At 39.1% G+C, this 18,683-nt stretch overlaps 1 protein-coding gene across 1 annotated transcript in view; it reads left to right on the top strand.

The window, feature by feature from the left end:
- The first annotated feature begins 98 nt into the window (after window positions 1-98).
- kcna4 (potassium voltage-gated channel, shaker-related subfamily, member 4) overlaps window positions 99-18,683 on the top strand; it is a 46,788-nt gene continuing 28,203 nt past the window's right edge. The window contains exon 1 of the mRNA XM_028475262.1: window positions 99-5,096. Within this exon, the coding sequence (XP_028331063.1) occupies window positions 136-2,121 (1,986 nt within the window). The 5' untranslated portion in view covers window positions 99-135 and the 3' untranslated portion in view covers window positions 2,122-5,096. The remainder of the gene's footprint in view (window positions 5,097-18,683) is intronic.

Raw genomic sequence — 18,683 nt, forward strand, 5'->3', positions numbered from 1 at the left:
ATGGAGCTAATGAAGGTGCGCGCGTCCCTGTGACTGTGTGTGATTGGTCCATGCAGCCTCGCTTTCTCAGGCGCGCGCACGGCTGCAACTTTCATCCTCTGCTGTATAGTTTGGTGTAGCAACGGTTTAAGAGAGATGGAGTTTGCCATGGTGGGCGCGGACGGCGCGTGCGGCGGTCACCTGCCCTACGGGTACGCGCAGGCGCGTGCACGGGAGAGGGAACGGGAGCGGGAACGACAGGCCGTGCACGCGCAGTCCCGAGCGGCGGGAGAGGCTGGAGGACCCGAGGGGGGCGGAGGGTCCACCTCCAGCACCTTCTCCGGAGCGCATCTCCATGGCAACCGCCTGCATCCGTCTCGCGCCGCCTCCTCCTCCACCAGCGCCGCCTCGCGCTCCTCCTCCTCCTCACAGCAGCAGGAGGGCGTCCTCAGAGAGCGCAGGAAGCGGCGGTGGAGGCGCACGCGGGACTTGCGCCACTCGGAGCTCGCGCTGCTCGGATCCCAGGACGACATCATGATCGAGGAAGAGGAGGAGGAGGAGGAAGAGGAGGGAGCTGAGGAAGAGGAGGGTGAGGAGGAGGGTCAGAGGTCGAGCTTCCAGTGCAGCATGGAGGATGAAGATGAGGAGGAGGAGGGTGGTGGTGGTGGTGGTGATGATGGAGGTGAGACCGTGTCCATCACGGACCGCCGGCCCCGCTCCGGCTATGAGCGCGTGCACGTGGAGTCCAGCTGCTGTGAGCGGGTCGTGATCAACGTGTCCGGGTTAAAGTTTGAGACCCAGATGAAAACTTTGAGCCAGTTCCCAGACACGCTGCTGGGGGACCCGGACAAGAGGATCCGTTACTTCGACCCGCTCAGGAACGAGTACTTCTTCGACCGGAACCGGCCGAGCTTCGACGCCATCCTGTACTACTACCAGTCCGGGGGGAGGCTAAAAAGACCCGCCAACGTCCCGTTCGACATCTTCTCTGAGGAGGTGAAGTTCTATGAGCTGGGGGAGGAGGCCATCATGAAGTTTAGGGAGGATGAAGGCTTCGTGAAGGAGGAGGAGAAACCTCTGCCCGAGGATGAGTTCAAGAGGCAGATCTGGCTCCTGTTCGAGTACCCGGAGAGCTCGAGCCCAGCCCGGGGCATCGCGGTGGTCTCCGTGCTCGTCATCGTCATCTCCATCGTCATCTTCTGCCTGGAGACACTCCCTGAGTTCAGGGATGAGAAGGAGTACCTGCAGCCGCGGGTCAACTCCAGTGACCCGGACCCCGGGTTCACGCCCTTCAACGACCCGTTCTTCATCGTGGAGACGGTCTGCATCATCTGGTTCTCCTTCGAGATCATCGTACGCTTTTTCGCGTGTCCGAGCAAAGCCGCATTCTTTAAGAACATCATGAACTCCATCGACATGGTGTCCATCATGCCTTACTTCATCACCCTGGGGACTGACCTGGCCCAGCACCAGGACAACGGACAGCAGGCCATGAGCTTCGCCATCCTCAGGATCATCCGCCTGGTCCGGGTCTTCCGGATCTTTAAGCTGTCGCGTCACTCCAAGGGTTTGCAGATCCTGGGCCACACACTGCGCGCGTCCATGAGGGAGCTGGCTCTCCTCATCTTCTTCCTGGTCATCGGGGTCATCCTCTTCTCCAGCGCGGTCTACTTCGCGGAGGCGGACGAGCCCACCTCGCAGTTCACCAGCATCCCGGACGCGTTCTGGTGGGCCGTAGTTACCATGACAACCGTGGGCTACGGAGACATGAAGCCCATCACGGTGGGGGGGAAGATCGTGGGCTCATTGTGCGCCATCGCGGGCGTCCTGACCATCGCGCTCCCGGTCCCGGTCATAGTGTCCAACTTTAACTACTTTTACCACCGGGAGACGGACAACGAGGACCAGGCCCCGGTGGTGGAGAGCATGCCCCCGGTGTGCCCATACTTCCCGGACTTTCTGAGGAGGTTCAAAGGCTCGCCGACGGGCTCGTCTCTGGGGGACAAAGCGGAGTACATGGAGATGGAGGAGGGGGTGACGGAGTCTCTGTGCGGGCTGGACAAGAGCCCGAGTAAAGGCAACGGAACCGACATCAGCAGGAAAAACAGCACAAACTCCAAATCTATTCAGACTGACGTGTGACGTGCACGTGAGCGCGCGCTGGGTTTTTAGCCCCACATGCAGGTGATCCAAACTCCCAACACGAGTTTAACGCACGCACATATCACATGCAGCCACCGATTGGCACAGCAGAGGCTTTATCGGCACAACACAAAAACACACGTATACGTTATCCAACACACACACACACACACACACACACACACACACACACACACACACACACACACACACACACACACACACACACACACACACACACACACACACACACTGAACCCCAACAGGTGAAATGACCTAAAAGCACACGTTTTACGCACACAATCACCTTCTAACACACGCCAAAATCAGCGCATTTACACATAATTTCCAACATCGCCCCTCATGCAGGTCCTTTTCTCGCCAAATTATTCCAAAAGCAGTTAAAAAACAAAAGTTTACTGTATCTTTCACTCACCAAAATTGATAAATTATCAGCAGGTGAAATAACGTCCAAACACACGTTTTATGCACGAAACCAGTGAGTAAAATAGACACATTATGATGATGTATTATAGAAAAAAGCTTAACTCCAAAGCTCTAACCTCTCCACACACGCACCCACACGTACTCATGCACAAAAAAAACTTCTTCCAATGAACAATTACAGCTGTTGAATAATCTCATTACGCATGTTTTACGCACTATCGTATTCTGCAAAATTGACACACTTCTATACTGTATAACCCGAACACTCTTTCTCCACAGCAAACAAAAACAAAAAATCCACACAGACGCACGCACACACACGCACACTAAACAACAAGTGAAATGAAACTAAAAGCACACGTTTTACGCACACAATCACCTTCTACCACACGCTAAAATCAGCGCATTTACACATAATTTCCAACATCCTCACTAATGCAGGTCCCGTTCTTCCCAAAAGCAGTTCAAAAACAAACATTTTATTGCATCTTTCACTCACCGAAAGTGAGCAAATCACCGTCTTTGTCCTGACTGAACAATCAAAGCTTTCCACCTGGCCACATGTTTTCCCCAAATTAGATCTAAAAAAAAAAACAAAAAAACAAGTGAAATTACGTCCAAGCACACGTTTTACGCACGAAAGTGCAGACACATTATGATGATGTATTACAGAAAAAAGCTCCAAACTCCAAAACCCTGACCTCTCCACACACACATTCACACGCAAAGAAAGAATTTCAATGCCAATTCCAGCAGTTGAATAATCACATTACGCACGTTTTACGCACAAAAGTATTGAGCAAAATTGGCACACTTTGATACTGTATAAACCTACGTGTCAAACTCAAGGCCCGGGTGCCAAATCCGGCCCTTTAGATAATTCAATTCGGCCCACAGTAAAATGTAAAAATGACAGAGAAAACATGAATTATTGCATAAATTACCAAATACATAAGCTGTAGCTATCTTTGTCCCTCCAAATACACAAATTTAATAAAATGACATTTGCAGTGTGATAATGGTACTGCAGTCAGTGCCATTATCACATGACTGCAGTCTTTTTTTTATTGCAAATTGTGGAAATATTTTTTTTTTTCTGAATTTCAAGCATTTTCCCACAAAACTCTTTTAAATTACAAAACAGCCACAAAATCAAGGATTTTTGTGTTGACCAATTGCAGTCACTTATTGCTTGGATACTGTCGGCGCCTTTTAAATTGTATATATCAGTTACACGTGGAAGTGAAATCTAGAGCGCATTAGTGGTAAAATTGCACTTTATTTCTAACTAATCTGTGGCCCACTTGAGCTCAAACTGCACTGTGTTTGGCCCCTGAGCAAAAACGAGTGTGACACCCCTGGTCTAACCTGAACACAAAAACAAAACCTCCACACACACGTTTCACACACGCACATAGCAACATAACGAAAGCAACAGAGATCTTAGTTTGACATTTACTCCAGCAGCAGTTAACAAGCTTCTTTTTGCACGTTTCACGCACGCACATGCGCACAGCCACGCACATGCGCACAGCCACGCACTGAATTTGGCACGATATGATGCAGAATGAGTGAGTGGAGCAAATATTTCTTCTACAGAAGGCAAAAAAACACACACTTCGTTTATGCACAAATACAATGAACACAATCTTTTGCTCCAAAATACAACCAGTTCCCCCCCCCCCACACACACACACACACACACACACAGCTGATGCTTTGCACATTAAAATATACTTTTATATCCAGAACAATTGTTAGATCTAACTTTAATTACCGGTAAGAACCAAGATGAAACATTATTTGAAACCTGTGCGTGCTTCCAAACCTGACACAAACACAGGCTATGCATTCGCACTTTATCAGTTCCACCAGTCAATAACACAAACGGTAGGTAGTATGTGATCTTTGTGCTGTTATGCAATAAAGTTCAACGTTTGTTTGCACTAATGTAGGAGGCAGATTTTTATTTAGAGACAGAAACTGTAGGCAAAGCAACCGTATAGTCCCTCTGTGAGAAAACCACACTTTATTAACATTCCCTGCTGCTAGAATTAGCCTATAATAATAACCAATAACCCACAGAACACCACGTTAATCAATATTCATACGATATAGCATTTAACACACACACACATTAAATAAAGCAGGGCTATTGACTTCAGTCTCATCTACTATACACATAAACTCTAGATTTTCCACAGCAGGCCAAACAAAGCCTCGTGTTGGTGAAACCATAGAGAGCTACTGTAAGCACAGGAAATTCAAACAGCTGGAGAAATGATTTTTGGAGCTGAAGCGACATCAGAAGAAGAAGAAGAAGAAGAAAAAAACACCTCAAAAATGACTCTATCCCTTTACATGGACTCAGACGGAAAGTTACAGCGCAAAGGACTGGGTCGTGAAGTGGAAACTCCTCTGAGACGAGTGATTTCCTCTGGACTTAGTGCACAAAAATATTTGTTTTTCTTCCTGGAGAGGAGCGTGATTATCTGAGAGCGAGCGGAGGGATGTGGAAGTCTTCCAAGGTACGTGCTCGCTTCATGTTTACATTCATAATGTCTCTGTGTCCTTCTGTAGGGTTATGTTAGAGCTGCTCACCAACACACACCATATGTTTATGTACACGTGGAACAGGACAGTGTTTAAAGCAGTTCAGCCTGGGACTGTGGGAGCTGTGGGCAGATGAAATTCAACCTGGTCTGTCAAACTGGTTTTAGTTCAGGGGCCAAATACGGAGCAGTTTATCTTAAGTGGGCCACAGATTTTAGGCAAAAAATCAGTAATTTAATCATTATTCAAAATCAGAATCAGAATTAGCTCTAATTTGTCATTGCACATGTTACAGAGCAACAAAATGACATTTCAGTTTCATCCACAATCACATGTAACATGGGAGGACAAGGGCAGGAGAACTGTGGGTCGTCACAAGGGCACCCCGTATTTAGATGAAAAGTGGGAGGACAATAGGAGGAGAGAAAAAGAGGGGAAAAGGCAGGTTCTAAACTGAGTTCCCTATTGGGGGGGGAAAGGGGTGAAAGGTAAAGAGGAAGGTGGGGGTTGGGGGTTTAGGGTGGAGAAAGGAAAGGATTGCCAGCCGCTGGGGGGCACGTGCGTGCAGCCTCTTGTGGGTGCTTCACCTGCCTCTCCTGTAGCTTGCAGTGAGGGAGGGAGGACGGGGGGCCAACACAGCCATTGTAATATAATGCCTTCGCTTCATTTCTGATACAGTCAGATGTGCTCTAGTTTAAACGTATTAATAAATGATCAAATATTTACGGCACTGATCAGATCAAAGCAATAATTGACACATATCAGTCTATGCAGGATCTTTAGATTGAATTCATTTGATTTTCTGATCCATTTTTAACTAGGAAATTTTGTGAAATAGTTTAAAGAAAATTGCAGGATTTTGGAAAAATTTTGTTATTTTAATAATCAGAGATGAAAATGACTGCCATCATGTGATATAAGCATGGAGAAAATGTGAGCCCTGCTAATATTGTGGAGTTTCATTACATTTGTGTATTAATTTGGAGATATCGAGCTGAGAAATCTACAACTGAATTAGTTGGTAATTAATTCACACAATGATTCATGGTTTCTCTGGCAAAAATGCTTGTTGCCGTGGGCCGGATTTGGCCCCCGGGCCTCGAGTTTGACACGTGTATTATACACTAAAAAGTTTTTTACAGCACCAAATACAATCAATAAAAGTCTTTAGTGATTTTTCTGCTTTTTGTGTAAAATTCTTTAGTTACATCATCACAACGCAACAATATCATTTTATTAAAAATATTTTTCTTTACCTTGATTTGGAATTTTTAAAATTATTTTATCCCATGATACATTTTAAAGTATTTAAAGGTATCCTCCACTGTTTTTACAAAAATGGCCTTTTGAAATGTCCTCATTAGTAGATCTATGTCTAACAAAACACATTATTTTGCACCATATTCATTTTATTAACTTTTAAAAATTGGAATTACAGTTTTAGAGCCTGTATTCATCATGTGATTGATGATGTCACATGGCCCCACTGCCTGTAAACATCCCATTAAATCTATTAGAGTGAAGCATTCACCCTGATTTTTTAGATCATTTATCAGCTTTTTCATTCAAAATGAAAACTTGTGCTTTTGGTTGCTCTAAAAAACCAGGAAAAGTTAAAGATGTTGATGTAAACAACTTTTGTTTATGGAAATAGGATAAAAACAGTTGTGACCCGAAAAATAATATATACAGTATATATATACTGTATATATATTTAATCAGTAACTAATTTTGTATGTTTATTTAAGGCATTTTGTGTATTTTTGTCCATTCATACATTTTCCTGTTATTTTTTGTCAATTTTTAGTCGTCTTTGTGCAAATCTCGGTAAATTTTGTAAATTTCTTTTCACATTTTACATATTTTTGTGTTATTTTTATGTTTTTTTTCCTTAATTTGGTATGTTTCTTTTAATCATTTTGTATATTTTTGTTGTCAATTCATATGTATCTCTATTATTGGGTATATTTAGTCATCTTGTGCAACTTTTGGGTAATTTTCTGTGTTTCAGTTCCCATTTTTGATTTCTTTTGTGTTATTTTTGTGTATTTGTCTGTAATTTCATGTTTTTTGAGTCATTTAGTGTATTTTTGTTTCACTTTAAAGCCAAAGCAGGTCATTCTGGGACTGTGGGAGCAGTGGGCAGATGTGGGCAGATGTGGGCAGATGCTGGGAAGACATAATCAAGCTGTTGGTCACCATGCAGGCTTTACAGTGAGAAAAAATGATGAAAAGCGAGTAATCTTTTGTTAGCGATATTCAACACACTGCAGTAGGATCAGATTTGAATGCTAACACTTCAAAGAGTTCAGTGCAGTAAAATGAGAAGTACTTTGAAAGGCTGAAATGATGCTCTTATGTCCGTACAGTACATGATTAACTCCTCAAACTCTGAATAGATTAAAGCTAAAGTGCTTTTAACAGGAGAAAATGTTACTAAAGTAGCTTTTTTGTCATGATCTTTTGTGTTGATGCTTGAAAACAGTCAAGCTTTCCAGGGGAAATGCTTCACCTCTGATTCATCACAAACACGTGGGAATAATCTACAGGAAAATTAGACTAAAAATCAACTTATTTTGATTATCTTATCAGTAGATGATTTCATTTCTGTGTCACTTTACACTTGTCTTTCTATATTTAGAGACTTTACTGCTATCAAACTTCCTGAAATCATACCAAACATGCAGAACATAGGGTTAATGGAGTCAAATACTGATATTGATTTCATATTTATCTGCTCCAGATGACTTAAAGAAGCTGGGAGAGTTACGCTGAGATACGATAAGAGAAAGTTGAGATGAAATAACATTTTGTTTTGTAAGAAATGTTGTAGGTCAAGAAATACAAATAAATGAAGATGAATGTTTATTAAAAGTCAGGAAAGTTAAATAAAAAATGAAAAGCATAGTTTTTTGTGCAGGTTTATTGCTGTTTTGTGAGTAATTTTGTATATTTCTCAGTCTTTTTCTGAATTTGTGTTGTCGATTTCAGCGTTTTTTAAGTAGTTTTCTGTATTGTGTGTCTGTTTTATCATTATGTGTGTTTTATGAGTCATTTTCTGTAGCTTTTGTTGTTACTTTGTGTATTTTTGTTGACATTTGGCTGTCATTTTGTGCGTTTTGTTATATTGTGGGGTTTTTTTCTGTCATTTTGTGTAATTTTGTTTGCATTTTGATTGTTTTTCGAGTAATTTTGCACATGTGTTTTTGTTCTCTGTTTTTGCTGTTATTTTGTGTGTCTGTTTTGTCATTTAATGTTATACTGTATGTTGTGTGTGTTTTTTTAGTTATTTGTGTGTTTAAGTGGTTGTTTTGTGCGTTTGTTTTGTCATTTTGTGTATTTTTGTTAACATTTTGTGCATTTTGCTGCAGTTTTTGGTTTTTGGAGTTGTTTTGTGTATTTTTGGAATCTTTCTGTGTTTATGTTGTTACTGTTTTGCTGTCGTTTTGTGCGTTTTGGGGCATCTTGAATTACAATATTTGGGGGAATTGTTTTGAGGACCGTTGAAAGTAAGGCTGAGGGCCGCGTGTGGCCCCCGGGCCACCGGTTGCTCACGTCTGCTGTAGATGAATGCATCGCTCTTCTCTGAAGTGTGTGTTTTATGTATTCCGATAATCACTTGGTTCAGGTTATTGTAAACACTGAGTCACAAGTTACACTGATTACCAGTTGAATCGATACACCGACAGGTAAACTGCTGATCTGTGGTGTTTTTTTTTTTTACTTTAAAGGGTCTAAAGTGACTTTTCTGCGCTCACAGGAGCTGATTTGAGCCTCACACGCTCTTACATAATCTCACCTATGTGGGAATGTGTGGGTTTGAGATGATTCTTTACCAGTGAAGACAGCGTACGTGTCGTCCTGAGCCGTAGAAGTACTGCCACGTGCACGACATGCACAGCCTTTGTTGTGCAGATTTAAAGCCATGTGACAGCTGCACTGTTATTTATGTTTATTTCAGGCTGTTACAAACACTGTCACTGCTGACTGTAAATAAACACACCTCAGGTTTAGTGTCGACTGTAACTCATCCATAATAAGATGGTAAACAACACTTCTATTAGACACTAAAGAGTTTAAATGTATTTTTTATAGCGCTACATACAATCATGATCATTTCAGATGACTAACTGTTTTCTTCTTGTGTACACTAGTTAAAATCACTACTCCTCTGTTATTTGTGAACGGATCTGGCTGATATTTAGTAGCTATGATCTATGGATGTGTATGCATCAACACTCAGAGCCCCGCTATTGATTTGGGGTTCAGGGACCCTTCCCCAAAAAAAAAGTCAATATCTTTTTTATTTGCGAGTCAAATATTACGACGGTTGGAGTTACCAAATCATTGGTACATACCAATAAATAAATGGGGCCCATTACCCCGTACATGTCACGGGGACACCAGGGGGATCCTGGGGGCCACATTTTACAAATGACTACTCCTCCGTCAGTTCTCGTTACATCAGAATGCAGTTTGGTATGAATACTCTATGAATGAATATGATTAGACACTCTGAGTGCCTTTTTTGAAATGGGGCCCGGGGCCCCACCTCCCATTTCTGGTAATTTCCAAATTTATGGGAACATAGTCATGTGATATATTGTTTCAAAGGTAATTCAACGTAGATTATGATTATGTCTCACACAATGCAATTAGGGGCAATTTCTATTAAAGTCATTTTCTCATTTATTTGTGAGCCAAACAAGACTTTTTTTTTAAAATTAGATTTTATTCTGAGCATTTTGAATTCTTAAACTTAATTTATTGAATGATTGAGTTAGCTTAGCATGTAGCGGCGCTGACTGACTGACTATTGTCAGCCCACGTGTCCTCTTTTTATTTAATTTAAAATCTGGTCATCCTAACATAGTGTTTATTTGAATGTTGGATTGTAAAAGTAATGAATGAAAAGCTCATTGATGAATTCTAGAGAGAAACGTGGCTGAGCCTGTTGTTGTTGTTGTTGTTTGTCCAAATGTCCAGCAGCTGCAGAGCTGATCCCTCATCGTTGGAGGAATTATGCATGTTTGAGCTCTAACTATTCCCTTAAATGGATTTATAACATTGTGCTCCCAGTCCTGACTGTGTGTTCTAAACTCTGAGCCATTACAGTATTTATGTACTCACTACAGACCTCTGTGTAAATAAATCCACTCACAGATGGTCACACTCAGCTCTATTAATCATTATTAGTACAATTCTCAACAATTCTGGAAACAAAGTCAATGGAACAAAAAGAAGGCCTTTGACAGCCTGGATCATGTCATTTATTCAATAAATTGGAATGTTATGAGATTAGTGGATAGCAGGGCTGTGCATTGCCATGAATCTGATCATACGATTCACAATTTGCACATCACAATACAATAGTAGGGCTGCACGATTTTGACTAAATACCTAATTGAAATTGTTCTGGCAGATTTTGTGATTGAGATTTGATTTCCGATTAAAAAAATAGTATTTTATACATTCAAATGCATATGCGTTTTCTTCTCCAAATTGCGTGTTTTCTACATTCAATTTTTTAAAATCTGTTTTTTTTAAAGAAATATTAATCAATTTTTTCAGAAAATATTAGTTTTTAACTCATGTGAGGAAACAAAATAAATACTAATAAAAAAACATAAATGAACAAAAATGTATGTCAAAAACTGAATTGTAGTTTTAAATAATGAGTAAGATACAATTAAAAGAAGGTAAATATAAGTTGTAGTGACATGGATTATTTATATGTCATATAAAGATGTATGAGAACAGCATTAATGTCACCATATTTCCCCTCAGGGATCAATTATTTACTGAATCTGATCAGGTTTATTGATTAAGTTTGATCAATTTAATTTAAATTAACCTAATTTAAATGATCCTGATGACATCATTCCAGACCGTTATGATTAAACAAAAATTGTCGGTTTGTGAGGATATTTTGGGGGTCGCACAAAATTTTTGCCTGATATAAAGTATGTAAGGCACCGACATGATCCCAGCACTAAGTCACAAATATCAGTGCCTTCACATTTACATTTCTTCGATTCTGTGATGGATTTTGATTTTATTTGGGAATTTTTTCTTGGAAGAAATTTGTGGAAAATTGCAGGATTTTGGAAAACCAACAATTTGAATGGAAAAGAGACAGGAAAACTGTGAGCCCTGTGATAATCTGTAAAAGCTGAACATTTCTGCGTGTATCTAAAACCATAGGTAACAGGTGGCCCCGGGGGCCACATTCGGCCCTCGGTCTAATTTTATGTGGCCCCCAAAGTAAATGTACAAACTGACAGAAAGACACACAAAACAAGATCAAGAATACATTAAAAACACAAAGAATTACAACATTGCAGGAAAATACAGTAAAAGATAAGAGAAAAACACAGGAAATACCACAAAAACACACAAAACTACTACAAAAATAAACAAAACGACAACAGTAATTAGGGATGTAACGATTCACTCAACTCCCGATACGATTCGATTCACGATTTATTTTACAAAATGGGACTGTAGTCAAATGAAGACTGAAAAATATTCCTTTATTTTTTTTGGGGAAAAAAACTAGAAAATACTGTACTATTTTAATTTTATTTTTCATTGTCATAAGAATCCCTTGATAAACTATTCAAAATAATGCAATTTAACTAAAACTAAATCTTGAATAAAATAAATAAAGGAATAATACAAATGAAGAAGAAGCCTATTAATTTAAATTCTGGTTCTATAGTAAACAATGCAAAACTGCATAATAGTTCTTTTCTTTTTAAAAGTGCAACTAAAAATGTTTTTTGTGCCTTAACAATTGGACTTTTAAAAAAAAAAACGCTCATTGTACTGTATTTACATCAGATATTTGTTTGGACCAGCAGAGGGCGCTGGTAACTCAGTGGTCAGTTGGCATGCAGCTATTCTAGCAGTGAAGAAGAGATGCTATGCTAGCAGACAGAGCTAATAGAAAAACGTGACTTTTACAGATATTCACGTAATATTACAGATATTCTTTCGGTGCTAAAGGGGTAAGGAATATTTATGAACATGTTTAAGAGTAGAAGGAGGCCAGATAGAAAGTAGTAGCAGATTCCGCCCGCCGCCTCCGCTTCTGGACAAGAGAAAAATAAATTTATAGCGCCCCCTGCTGTTTAAAAAAGTACTGAGATTAAATATTCAGAACATCAATGTGAACCGTGATACTTATGAATCGATTTTTAACTGCCTTCCGATTAATCAGTAATACACGAAATTACACAAAAAAAAAATGCATTACAGAAAATGACAAAAGTACACAAAAAGACAAGAAAAAGACGGAAAATGATTCCGCAAACCTGTAGTGCTAACAAACAAGCAAAACGACAACAGAGATACACAAAAACTACTCCAAAAAAAAATCACAAAATGACACACACACAAATACACAATATGACTCCAAAAAACATGTATTTTACATGTAAAATACACAAAAGGACTACAGAAATGCACAAAATGTCTCACAATGAGCAAGACAACAACAAACAAACACAGAATGACAGAAAAACACACAAAGTTACTATAAAAACTCTTTGTTCTTTCCTGTATTAATGCTCAGATCACTTATTATTATAATGCTTACATTAATGTTGATCATGTGACCCTTTGATCAAACAAACACATTATTCTGGCCTCGCTGTGATAATCGTTGCCTCCCTCTGATCTAAAGTATGTTGAACGTGTCTGCTGTTACAGGAGCACAGGGCAGGATGTATAAATCAGACTCCATAGTGTAACGGCAGCTTTCAGCCATGTGGCCTCGGGGGCGTGCATCAACTGTTTGTTTATCAGCGGAGCACAGCTGATACTGTGGATAGAGGATGAACACCAGACCCAAGCCTGACGGGACCCGACGGGTTTGGACAGATATTTAGAAGAGGTGGTGGTGTTGTGTCACATAGTGTGGTTTGCACTGCAGCGTTCTTCCTTTCCTGCTGCAGCTGCTGTAACCCTGAATAATGCAGCTTGTCTCTTGCGTGTACAGCGCCCCTGTTTGTGTTTCACTTTCTCTTGTTACCCGTGCGCTGATCTGATGTTGACATTATCAGTTGTTTGTTAATAAAATCAGTGCTTTCCACTAAAACAAACGTAAATATGTAATATGGTTTTCACTGTTGACTGGGATAACAAAATGCATCCTGATCAGCCCTCCAACTGTGACACGGTTATTTATTTACTCTCCGTTCATGTTTACTGTTTACTGCACGACCTGTGCACATGCCTCTGCGTACATCTGTGGAACCAAACAGTAGTTTAGTCCACTGTGCTCGTCTTCTTTCAGTCTCCGAGCCGTTTTCTTCTCATTCTTCTTTATCTCTGGTTTATTTCCATCGAGAACGCGCATCAGCGTCATTTGACGTCACGTCTGCAGAACTGCGCGGGAAATTTGTGCCCAGAACAAAATGTATCACACAATCTGTTAAAGACAATAGGTAGAAACATGTGTGGACTGATTCTCTTTGGTTTAGAGCACTTTATCAACCATTAGCATTTAAAAAAAACCTATCATAAATCCTGCCCTATGCTCCTTTAAAGGAACATAAGCATGAGGTCCAGTTGAGGATGGTGTGGTTCTAAATCATTTCTGAAGCCGACCCACAGTAGCTCAGCGTGACATTACTAACGTCCTCTCCTTTTATTACAGTCATAACATTACCTTTGTTTTTCCCATAAAACACTGAGTGCTGACGCCTGCTACAGCTGACACATCCGTCATCTGTTCACTCACACCAGCTCAGGGTCAGCGAGGAGGACTGGATCCATCCCAGAATATACTCTGAGCACCAGAAACCAGGGCAGAGTCGCACGACGCTGGGACTGTAACACAATGTAACAACATGATTAACATCATGGAGCTGCTGCTGCTGAGAACAGGAAGAACACTAGAAATACACAACTAAAACAACACAACATCAGAACACAAACTCACACTACAAGAAATAAAACAACAGTAAAACAAAGAGATGTAAAATAAACAACAAAAACACACAAATTAGACTGCGGCACAACTCAGGCCGATGAGTAAAACTGATCGTATTAACTGGTCTGAGTCAGGGATGGGGTCAATTATAATTGTAATCGTGTAACTAATAATTAATTACAATTATGGCGTCATTATAATTTTAATTGTAATTTTTAAAATCTATTGAGGCTGTAATCGTAATTAAATTGTAATTGTGTTTGGATAATTGACTTTGTAATTGCAATTGCCATGAAAATTCTGTAAAAATATTTGGGTTTGGGGAAAAAACCAAAACAGAAGTTCTCTTTTTTTCTTCTTCTGCATTACACTGTGTTGTATTGTTACCTGTGAAACTGCTTCCAATAAAAAGAGTTATTTAAAAAGAATTCTATAAAAATTGTCAATTATAATTTAACGCTAAACTGAGGAACCATATTACAGTTCTACACATATGTAGTTAATTATTAAAATATGTTTCATATCAAGCTTTCCCACATTTTACTAATTAAAAAAAATAATAATTGAGGGGTATACTGACACAAAAAAGGTTGAGACGCCCACATCAAAAATATTAATAACTACATGTTCATGGATAAGGAAGCCTAGCAAGAGATGAGAACAAATTACATGATATATATTTGTTTTTGATGTATTTTACAGCTGATTTAGGACCCGTTATTTATTTCAGGCTCAGTAATTGTGATTAATTGTAATTGAGCTTTAGTAATTGAGAACATAATTCTAACTGACTTTCTGAGCATAAAAAACAATTGTAATTTCATTGTAAGTCACTGTAATCGTAATTGAGTTGTAATTGAACATGGATAATTGAAAACGTAATTGTAACTGAAAAATGTAATTGACCCCAACCCTGGTCTGAGCGTTAATTAATGAAGTCAATCATTAGTTACTGTAAGAGTGGAGGTCAGGCTAGGATTCAAACCTGCAACCCTTTTCTGCCTCATACATTAAATATGTTGATGATGATTTCTCCAAAGAAAGAATATACAATACAATACAATATTACACAAAAACCTCCAAAAACACACAAAATGACATTAAAAATTCACAAAATGGATCTAAAGACACACAAAATCACAACAAAATAAAAACAATTACCCCCAAAAATATTTTAAAAAGACTTGAAAAATACACATCATGACTGCAAATATACACAAACATGTTTTTAAAAAACCCAAAAAAACCTACAAGACAAATACACAAAGTGACTCCAAAGACACACAGATGATAAATCAACAACAAAAATACACAAATGCTACAAAAACACATAATATGACAACAAAACTTCACAAAATAACATAAATAATCAAAAATACTCAACAACAAAAATAAGCAAAAATATACAAAATAAACATAATTATGGTACTCCAAAAACACACATGACACAATGACAGAAAAATGCAGAAATAGATACATAATAAATAACAAAATACACAACATAAAAAAACTACACACAAAAACAGCACAAACTGTTGTTTCCTGTGTTAATGCTCTGATTGGTCATCTGTCAATAAAGCAAGGGAGCCCTGTCTATGTGTGTGTGTGTGTGTGTGTGTGCGTTCCTCAAATATCTCTACAGATCAGGCTCAGATTGATCTGAGACTTTCAACATGGCTGCTGCTATGTAAACACAAGTGTTTCTCCAGACATAACTTCATGCTGGTGCGTTGCTTTTTCCCAATTTATTCAATTAAATATTTGAAAACACAATAATTATCACTCTACACATTTCACAACAAACCTAAATGTCTCTGATGTCCAACCTTCAAACACAACCTCATTTAACCATCCATGAAAAAGCTACTGACCCTCCCACTTTAATATCGTAACACATACTTCCTACGGACACTGCACTAGTTATTATTAATGACTATGGCAGATGTTCCAGATCCAGATGTAGTGGAGGTATTTAGTGACTGTGATCCTCCTGTATGTGAGAATCCCGTCAGAATAAAGTGACTTCATGTTTCCTTTCCTCTGGTGATTTTTCTTTCTGGTCCTAATCAACATTTTCCACTAGTTTTTTTTTTACTTTGGAGGAAAACATAAAGGCCTTAAACCGACTGTGAACACCAAGTAAAGCCTGTGGGTTCAGGGGGAGGATCATAGATCTACATTTTTCTATAATATGAAACGATGAGTCGTTACGTGGAAGTGATTTTATATTTTTCTCTGAACAGAGAGAGAGAAGCTCATGAGAGAGGAATGAGTCTCTGTTTATCTTTCAGTGCTGCCAAAGTATTCATCACTGCTGGTAAAAGGTCTGACAGCTGAGCACGCTGCCAACACACACACAAACACACACACACACACACCCAACGGCTGTCAACCCGCGCGGGAATTTATATGAACTTTATCATTATCTAAAGAAAACAGTACATTTAAACATTTAAAGAGTTGCCGTCAAATGTTTTTTATGCTTTCATTGACTTTTTTGTGTTTTTGTTTAGTTGTCGCCGCTTTACTTTAATCAAATATAAACTAAGATATAATATTAGACTTTTACGCTGCTAAAGCTTTATAAACTGTCATTTCTACAGTTTACCCATTAGGCGTCAATAGAATGACTTTTACTATTTTAACTAACTGATATTAATGTATCATGTTTTAATATATATTAATATATTAATAGTTCAGGGGTTTTAAACCTACGGCTCTGGAGCCACATGTGGCTCTTTAGCTCCTCTGCTAAGGCTCCATCCATGAAATCAACAGAAGCACACGAATGACAACAAACACACATATAATCAGGGAATATTATTGTAAATGATATTAATAAGACAAAAACAACAATAGAAATACACAGAATGACAAATAAAACACACAAAAAGACTACAAAAATACACAAAATGAGAGAAAAACGTGCTTTCATTGACTTGTTTGTGGCACATTTTTGTGTTTTTGTTCAGTTGTTGCTGCTTTATTTTAATCAAATATAAACAATAATAAAATATTAGACTTTTACTCTTCTGAGGCTTTAAAAACAGTCATTTCTACTCATCAAAAGTAATTTTAGTTTGACTATTTTAACTAACTGGTATTTATGTATTGAGACTAGTTCAGAAGTTTTCAACATGCAGCTCTGGGGCCACATGTGGCTCTTCAGGTTCTCCGCTTAGGCTCCATCCATGAAATGCAGCACAACTCATGCCATTGAGTACTGACTAGTTTGTAGTCGTTGCCAGGGTAACATGCCTCTGATTTCCTACTTTACCGTGTGTATGTTAGTCTTCATGTATTCATTGTGATTGGTTTGTGGCTCTCAGTCTGCTGCTGTTTGGTGGGAAAACAACTCCAACAAAAAATATCAGAGAAAAAGAGAACAAAAGCACACATAATCAGAAGAGCAAAAATACTAAATGATACCAAAAACACATAAAACAACAACAAAAATGCACAAAATGAGGACAAAAATGCACTTAAAGAGAGAAAAATATGCTATACTTTACCAAAAACCCACAAACATCAACAAAAATGCACAAAATGACTCAAAAAATTCACAAAATGAGAACAAAAATGCACTAAGAGAGGGAAAAATATGCTATACTTTACCAAAAACACACAAACATCAAGAAAAATAAACAAAATGAGAAAAAAAGGCACAAAATGAGAAAGAACATACTAGATGATACCAAAAACCCGAAAAAAATGACAAAAACACACAAAATGATTCCAAAAGACTACAAAACGAGAACAAATACCCACAAAATGAGATAAAAATATACTATATTTAACCAAAATATACTAACAACAACAAAAATACACACAAGAGAAAAACACAAATGGACAGTTAGGGTGCTTTCACACATATAGTTCGGTGGACTTGGTGCAGTTCAGGCGGTGAATCTGCAACAATGTTGCATTTTAATTTGGTCTGGTCCACTTTCACACATTCTATTTGCCAAACTTTCTGATCAACGTCATGCAGGCAAAATGGTCGGTCGCCTGATAGACAGAATACTTCAGCCTTCATAGACTTCTGTCAGAAAAAAAGCATTTTGTGCCGCTGCCCTGTTACTGTCATGTCCTATATTTGGTCCTTTTTCTGATCTTTTCCAAAGGAAATCCTAAAACAAACCCTGCAGAAACATCATTATTAATAATTCAAAATAACCCGTAATCACACAATCCCATAACGTGCGCTAATGCTAATGCACTACATAAACACACGCTCCGTCTCACACCTGTCAGCGCTCAGAGGCGTCATGACGCCGTTAACTTACCGATAAAAATGCATAATGTGTGAAACAGAGCAGTCAGGTGTGCAGCCATCGCTGACCATGTGAACAGTTTGAGGAAGAGAGAGAAGTGAAATAAATGAATGATGTGGGAGTAAATACAGAAGGGAGTGTGGATGGATGGATATATGGATGGATATTTGTGTGTATGCGTGCCTGTTGCCGCGACGACAGTGTGTGTGATTGCTGTTTTCCACCAATGTCCAGCCACTGATAGAGTTGCTCTGTCACGATTGCTCATTAACGTAAAGTCCTACTGTATATTTGGTCCTGTTTGCATGATAAAAATCTACACCATGCTTCACAGAGACCCACATTTTACA

The sequence above is a fragment of the Gouania willdenowi genome, chromosome 3 (genome assembly GCF_900634775.1).
Source record: "Gouania willdenowi chromosome 3, fGouWil2.1, whole genome shotgun sequence".
Classification (NCBI taxonomy): Eukaryota; Metazoa; Chordata; class Actinopteri; order Blenniiformes; family Gobiesocidae; genus Gouania; species Gouania willdenowi.